Source organism: Cryptomeria japonica, chromosome 2, assembly GCF_030272615.1.
Source record: "Cryptomeria japonica chromosome 2, Sugi_1.0, whole genome shotgun sequence".
NCBI classification, from domain to species: Eukaryota; Viridiplantae; Streptophyta; class Pinopsida; order Cupressales; family Cupressaceae; genus Cryptomeria; species Cryptomeria japonica.
This window is the reverse complement of record NC_081406.1, coordinates 657,578,941-657,587,542: the sequence shown is the minus strand read 5'-3', so window position 1 is coordinate 657,587,542 and position 8,602 is coordinate 657,578,941. Positions and strand designations below refer to the sequence as shown.

At 33.5% G+C, this 8,602-nt stretch overlaps 1 protein-coding gene across 1 annotated transcript; it reads left to right on the top strand.

Annotated features, from left to right (window-relative positions):
- Positions 1–1,118: 1,118 nt before the first annotated feature.
- On the top strand, positions 1,119–4,978 carry LOC131034071 (cytochrome P450 71AU50). The gene is made up of 3 exons (XM_057965422.2): positions 1,119–1,696; positions 2,633–3,208; positions 4,275–4,978. Exons 1-3 carry the CDS (start codon positions 1,376–1,378, stop codon positions 4,902–4,904), a joined length of 1,527 nt encoding a protein of 508 aa, XP_057821405.2. The 5' UTR covers positions 1,119–1,375; the 3' UTR covers positions 4,905–4,978.
- The last annotated feature ends 3,624 nt before the right edge of the window (positions 4,979–8,602 follow it).

Below are 8,602 nucleotides of genomic sequence, written 5' to 3'. Positions count from 1 at the left end.
CTCTTTTTGTTTCATATCTGAATTGTACTTTTTTGCTATCATCCGATGTATGTGATGTAACTTGAATGCTATAGCTCTCTCTTTTTTCACCGATTTTCCATTTAAAAAAAAAAAATGTTAAAAACCGACGAAATTTTTTTTGTGTGAAAAATTGATCTATTTTTTTGAACCAGAAAAATACTTAATTCCCAACAAAACTTCTGCACCCCTAAAAACTACTACTAACTGATAGACTATATATTATGGACATTGCTCAACAGATTTCAGTATTTCTCAGACCTGAAAATCATTCCGGCCGTGACCAATCAATATCATAGTTTAAAAATTCAGGTCCATGAGCTACATCTCACCATTATTCACATTCACCATAATCTTTTACCACAGATGGAATTTTCCCCACGCCTTTTCTTACAGTAATAAAAACAATCAATACAAGTATTAATTGATGAAAAAGAAACGCTGCAACTTGGAGCTCCAATGACACTTTTAGATCTACGCCATATCTAATACCTTTTGAGACGTCTTTTCAATTCAGTGTCATAATCTTGTGATCCAATCTTCTTTACCGGCTAAGGACCACTAGCACCTATCATAAACAAATATGTCAATCTTCTTTACCGTGAGTTCGAGCTCTACTATCATCCAGAAACGCGACGGGAGACATCCGTTCGCGTTTCGACGGCCGAAACGGGTTTCCCGTTGCTGACGTCCGTTTCCAAGCTGTGATTTGGTGATTTTCGTTTTTCCAGATTGCCGTTAAAATTTAAAGAAAAGTTTAGGCATTTTTATCTTTTCCCTAATTTGGAGGTGGAGTTAACATTAAGTTATAAATGCAAGCTGGAGTTTATAACTACCAATACTGGAGTTTACATTATTTTTGTCCTGGTCAAAATGAAAGAATGAAATTAAATATTTTTTTAACAATGTTTAAATTTTTAATTAGAGATATGTGTATTATAGTTTTTATTTTTAAAATTAATTTTGTTTTATTTTACAAATATATATATATACACACATCTATACAATCCGTTTCTTATACGCAACCTTTTAAACTTCCGTTTATCACGTTACCGTTGTGTTTCTCGTTTCTCGTTTCTGGTAACATAGCATCAAAACTCAGGGCAAGAACAAGCTCTACTATCATCCACAAACATCAATCTCTTTGACCCCAAAACCATCCAACTTCTTTAGGGAAAACTCTAGGACCATCCAACTTCTTTAGGGCAAACTCTAGTATCATCCACCCATATTGATCTCACTGACCCCAAACCTCTCCAACTCTTTAACCCTAAACTAAAGGGCAGGCACTTGGTTTTCTCAATAAATACTGAACTTGGGTAGCAAAAGAGCAAGCTGGGAATACCTGGAAAGAGATATGGAGGAGAGTTTGATAGTAAGCGTGAGCATAGCAGCGTTGTTATTGCTATGGTGGGGAACACGGGCATTGAAGAAGCGAAGGAAGTTGAAGCTACCACCGGGGCCAGCAGGGCTGCCAGTGATAGGAAACCTGCATATGCTTGGAAGCCTTCCCCATCGAAGCCTGCAAAAACTTTCGCAGGAGTATGGGGAACTCATGGCTTTGCAGCTGGGCTCTGTGCCCACAGTGGTGGCTTCATCCCCGGAGGCGGCCAGGCAGATTCTCAAGACCCATGACCTGAATTTTGCTGGGCGGCCGTCCATAAGCTTTGCGCATGAGGTGATTGCAGTGAAAACTGTTTAAATTTTTTTTCAATAAAGTTTTCTAACATAAATTTCTAGAAGTCTTTTGATGTATCTAAGATCTCTGAAGATCTATTATCTAAATTTTGTTGGGTACGCAGCCCATGAGTTTGGGACATAAAGTATCTGTTCATTTTCTTTCTATATGAGGTATACGGGATTCAAAAACCAATTATCTTTTTTATCAATATCAACAGATTAACATCAATCTCAATCTATGATCAAGTTGGTTTTGGGCCAAGCTAGGAACCAGCGTAGGCATATTGCCAACGAATTTACAGTCCATCCCCATTAACCATTCCGATATCGACCGAAGAAAAAATGGGAAGTAATTATAATGATTGAGTTCAAAAACTATTTTAGTTTTTTTTTAATAATATAAGTTTTTCAACCTAAATTTTTAGAAGTCTTTTGATGTAAATAAGATCTCTATATAGTAAAGTAATTATAATTCATTATCATCAATTAATGGTAATCTTAATTGATCTTTGCTCAATGGTATTCAATTTTATATGCTATTAGCATTATATACAAGCTTCTCGATTTGATTGTGTGCAAGATTTCTAATAATCAATCTTTCCAATCAAACTCTTGATCCATCTTGCATCTCCTTGAACTCTCATAATGATGGATCACAGAGTGTGATCTGAAACGTTGATGAGCATGAATTCGAAAGAGAGAGCCGACCAGTACGCATCTATCTTCGGGATAAGGGAATGTATGCATTGGGTCGGTGAGAAATAAAGAATCTAACATCGAGATTGATAAAAATCTTACACAATCAAATTCAGAAACTTGTGTACAATTGATCAAGGATCGTATTGATTCAAAAAATTCTTGTGAATCGATACAAAACTTATCTGTGTTTCAACTCTTTGTGTTCTATGTTTCAACTCTTTGTGTTTCTTTGAAGGTGGTGTACGGCTCCAAGAGCATGGCCTTCTCCTCCTACGGCGCATATTGGCGGCAGCTGCGCAAGATCTTCACCACCCGTCTGCTCAGCCTCCGCCAGATCGAATCATTCAGACATGTCAGAGAAAGCGAGACGTTTGCCATGGTTGACGGACTCTTTCAGAACTGTAAATCCGCCGCCGCCGCCACTCCTGTTAATGTTAGCAGGCTGGTGGGCTTGCTTACTAATAACATGAACTGCCGTATGGCGTTTGGAAGAAAGTTTTCGGAAGAGGAGATTGATAACAGAGGATTCAAGGACATGATTCAGGAGGTTTTTTATCTCGGTGGTGCTTTTAATGTGGGGGATTTTATTCCTTGGTTGCAGTGGATGGATTTGCAGCGCCTTGTGCGCCGCCAGAAGGAGGCTCATAAGACTTTTGACGCCTTCATTGAGAAAGTTATACGTGAGCATGAGTTGCATGGCGATCGAGACGAGTTTCATGCAGATTTCGTCCATGAATTGCTTGCCCTCACACGACTTGATGATGATGACGAGATGAAAATTACAAGGGAAACTGTCAAGGCTATCATTTTTGTAAGTAAATAGTGCATATTATTTTTGCATTTTGTGATGTCACACATAATGAATGAACTTGTGAATTTTTTGAGATTTTTTTAGGAGAATGTCTGGAATTGTTAGATTAATCTGTAAATTTCCTGTTTTCTATGATGTTTTATGGGAATGGTTTAAATCACACACATTAATCTTACATTTTTAGGTTTAAAAGTGTTAAACATTTAGAATTGACTAACTTTTTCTGGGTTTCATATATATGTTCTTAATGTATGTGATCATACTAAGAATACACTTCTAAACTTAGAAGTGTTAAACACTCAGAGTTGACTAACATTCTCTAGACTTAACATGTTGCATAGTGTGTGTGGTTTAAGGCTGACTGTTTCTATGCTCTAGGATTATTCATGGTGGATGGTTATTGATTGTTTAGTTTAGTTGGAGACTTAGTGAGGGAGTCAATTTCTAAAACATTATGTGAATAGAAAAACTAAATTATTTAAATTATATTGATCATTAGATCTCCATCTTGATATTTTGTGTTCTAAGATTATTTATGGTGGATGGTTATTGATTGTTTAGCTTAGTTTGAGACTTAGTGAGGGAGTCGATTATTCGTAGTGGATGGTTATTGATTGTTTAGTTTAGTTTGAGACTTAGTGAGGGAGTTAATTTTCCAACCATTATGTGAAAATTCAAACTAAATTACTTAAATTATATTGATCATTAGACTAAATTACTTAAATTATATTGATCATTAGATTTCCACCTATCTATTTCCATCTTTTCTTTTATTAAAATGAGTAAAGAAGTCAAAATTTTAATAGGAAAGATAAATATTGTGTTGATCTAGAAATCTTAAGCTATAAGTGGCTAAACAACTATTCCATTTTTCAACAGTTTTAATAGAGAGAAATGAATGGAGATGTGCTAAAGATAAATACGGAAAACAATATATTATAATATAATAATTACTTCATTTACTATAATTTTAATCCATTCTTTTGAATGTAGTCTCTATATGTTAGTAATTTGAATATGAATATTATTTATGAAATTTTCATTAAATGTTAGTTGTATTTTGCAGGATGTTTTGGTTGGTGGAAGTGGCACTTCAACAGTGGCATTGGAGTGGGCAATGTCTGAAATATTGTTGAACCCTTCAATTGTGAAGAAAATACAAGAAGAGTTAGATAGGGTGCTGGGACCTCAACATAAATATGTAGAGGAGTCAGATCTTCCACAACTAGAGTACTTGATGGCCGTGGTGAAGGAATCATTGAGAGTCCATCCACCAGTGCCTCTACTTATTCCACATGAATGCATGGATGATTGCACTATTTTTGGTTATGATATTCCTAGTAAGTGTCGTGTAATAGTGAATATTTGGGCCATTAATAGAGATCCTACTATATGGGAGAAGGCTGATGTGTTCAAACCAGAGAGATTTGTTGGCAACCCCATTGATGTCAAAGGCCAAAATTTTGAGGTTCTACCCTTTGGATCGGGTAGGAGAGGATGCCCTGGTCAACTTCTAGGGTTTACTGTTGTGGAGCTTGCCTTGGCAAATCTATTGCATTGCTTCGACTGGAGACTTCCAGATGGAATGAATCCAAATGATTTAGATATGGTAGAGCAATTTGGGTTGTCCACACCAAGGACACAAAATCTCTTTGCTATTCCCATCCCTCGTCAAAAAGTATACGCATTATTCTAAGTTAAAAAGTATGATGTTGCATATCTTATTAAGAATATACATATAATAATAAATTCCTTAATATGTGATCTTTATTGTAGGCATTATCCTAAGTTTGGAATTATTAGGGATGTTATTAGAGATGCCATTATGTATATGTATTTGATGTGTTCTTCATCTTTGTAGTTTAGATATTTCACTATCTATTATGAGTGTGAGTAGATATGTATGTTTTTATTGGTTAGTTTCTTGGGTGGTACCCCCTATAGATACCCTCAACTACTTGATCTTAAAAAGATTAAAAATAAAAAAAAATTTACACAAATAAAATAAGATATGTATAAAATATTAAAAACAATTATATATTTATTTTTAATTATAATGTTTATTGAAAAATGAACTTAAATCTATTTAAAATTATTGAACTCTTTTTATTCATGTAATTGTAATATTTAATTTATTTAAACACTTTTCATAAAATCTATATATTTTATTTTTCTATTTGACATTTCTATAAAAAAAAATTTATTAAAAGTTACGAACATATATTATTATAGTAAATCTCCAAGTCATTGTCTTTACAGATGGGTTGTCAGATGTCATCAGCCATGTTTACCAAAAGGAGCAAATCTGATCTTCGAAATCAACTATTTCAAGTAGCATTCATTGCCACCGTCACACAGCTGTTTCCAGAAATTTTCAATACTATACTTCTGAATTTTTTTGTACAATGACCAGGCAATTGCTTTCTAATATGTTGACACTACAACTGGTTCTCAGAAGAATCAATTCCAAATTCAGACAACGTCTGTCACTTGTCATTAAAAGGATTTGTTTTCTCTCTGCATAGACAGGAGAGTTTAAAATGGCAAGTATCAAGAGTATGCTTTGGAGTTTCATCAACATTGTGTTTGTGTTTTTAAGTGGGTATGTTTTGGAGTTTCATCAACATTGTGTTTGTGTTTTTAAGTGGGTAAGTGATTCTTAATTAGTTTGGTTGAATATTTGTATTGAAAGTGTAATGGTTATGTTGATTGTAATTTATATAAAATGTGTTTGAGGGAGTTCTATAATTCTATTAGATAAAGCAGGTGAGGGCGTGAACCCTTACATAACAATCAAAAGGCAAATGAAGGGGTTTGAGAGAAAACCCAACATTAAGACTAACTAAAATAGCCAAAACCTGAACCAAACGAAAAGTAGAAACAAAAAATTAAACACTAAAAATGACCAGACTATAATTGAATTTATAAGTACTTTATTGAAAAAATGATACAACATTATAAGTGTCTACTAATCATTATTAATAATTTATAGGTCTTGAATAGTAAGTGGCAAGTCTTGAGATGAGCCATATCATTTCTGAGCAAGATGTTTGAGGAAGCAAAGCTTCACAAAACTGTGACTTTTTCAGCTAAAATTCATGAAAAAGGGAAATCTGAAATACTGTTTTCTGGAGCTCTCAGTTCCCAAAACTGTTTGGTCTCATAGACGTTATTGAAATCTTTTCATTCATTTTTTTTATTATCATTTTGAAATGAATGAAATTTTAATAATATCTTTCCTATCTTTGGAATTCTTTTCATCCTAATGATGAATCACGGAGTGTGATTCGAAATGTCGATGGAAAAAAAATACACACAACCGAATCCAAAAAATTTCATAAGAATATCCACATGATCAAATAATCTATAACACCAAGAATCTCAATAAAAAAACACAACGCCCATACAATCATAAAATAGACAGGCCACCCAAACAGCCTATGAAATTTCCAACTGTTTTTTAAGTAAATCTTCCAATCTAGAACTTGGTTTTTTCCATTAACTCCATTCCTTTAAATGAAGTGGTTAGAGTGTTCATATTCATACTCCATAATGCACTTGTACACTTCCTTATTTTCATTTAGGTCATTTCAGCAATGATGTAAACGAGTAGATCTGAGAAGCTTCGATTCATCTACAAAACGATCTCCGCAAGTCTTTGAATCTCCCGGTTAATGTCTTTTCAAATGGATTGTCGTACAATCAAAACTGTTTTGTCCTTAAGGAGGAGATCTGATGCTTCGAAAGCACTTGTTTCCTAGCATTCAATGCTGTCATTACTCATCTTAAATTCAAACCATACTTGGCACTTGCCATTAAATAATTGTGTTTTTACATGTGAATGGCTGGGTTTGAATAGTACATTTTAAGAAGCGTTGAAACTCATTCTAAAGAGTTAGATTGTAAATTCTTTTTCATCATAAATATTGATGGATATAGACAATGCCTTATATCAGTTTATTTCGGTGTACTAAATGGCAATGTCTATCGAGAGATCATAATGATGGGTCATTGTAATATAATAGATTCACTTTTCATTTCAAGAAGTGTTGAAACCCATTCTAAAGTGTTGATTGTTTAGGTGGCTATTTCATGTGGCTCTTTTTCAACTCAAACTCTTTTCTTTGTAGTCATTAATGGTGACATGATATGTCATTGTAATATAGTAGACTCACTTTCACCATAAGTATTGATGGATATAGATGGTGTCTTATATTGGTATATTTTAGTGCACAGACCAACAATGCCTATCTAAGGACCACAATGCACTGTTGACTATACTCCATTTAATAATGGTGATTGTTGTGTCATTGTAATATAGTAGACTCTCTTTCACCACAAGTATTGATGGACATACCGTAAGTATTGATGGACATAGAGGGTGTCTTATATCTTTATATTTTAGTGTACAAAATGACAATGTCTATCCAGAGATCACAATGCATTGTACCTTTTAGTATTGATTAATTAATGACGTGTCATTGTAGTAGATTCACTTTCACCATAAGTATTGATGAATATAGACAATGTCTTATATCAACATATTTATAAATACCTACCTACTTTATGTATTGTCTATGCAACAATTATCATATTTTTTTTGTTTGTTTGATCATATTTAATATTTTGATTGTTTTTAAATACTTCATAAATAAATAGATACAATATTTCAAATCTATGTGAAATAACTCTAATTAAAAACAACTCTTTGTGAATTGTAAAGAAGGGTGCAAGATGCTACAGATAATCTCGACCATCGAAAAAGAGCAATTAAGTAGATGACTAATGATGTACATAAATGCTCTATGTTTCCACTAATCTAACTACAATAATCAACTACTCTAGCTAACAATAACTACTATAACACTTATAGGTGAGGCCACAAACAAGGGACCTCATCCCCACACTTCACTTGTTTAAACTCGCGAGCTCAACAACCCAGCGAATGCACATGAGCTGCGAGCTTAGTGGCCTAACAAGGATTTCAACCTTGGTAGTCACTTCACCAACAAAGTGTTTTAATCGTGACACTACATGTCTAAAGACGATCTATTTATTATTACTTATTTATTGTTAATCTAAATATTTATCTTTGTGAGTCTTAATTTCTTTCAATTTTTTTAATTAAAAAAAGCGCATATTAATATTTTTAGACCTATATAACTTTATATAATAGATACTCTATGAATTAAGTATATGTATGTATGTATGTATGTATGCATGCATGCATATATACATGTATATATGTATGTATGCATGCATGTATATATACATGCATACATGTATGTATGTATATGTATATTTATATGTATGTGTGTGTGTATGTGCATGCATGCACAGGCATGTATACATGTATGAATGAGATTCTAATAACATCCACAAGACCAAAAAATC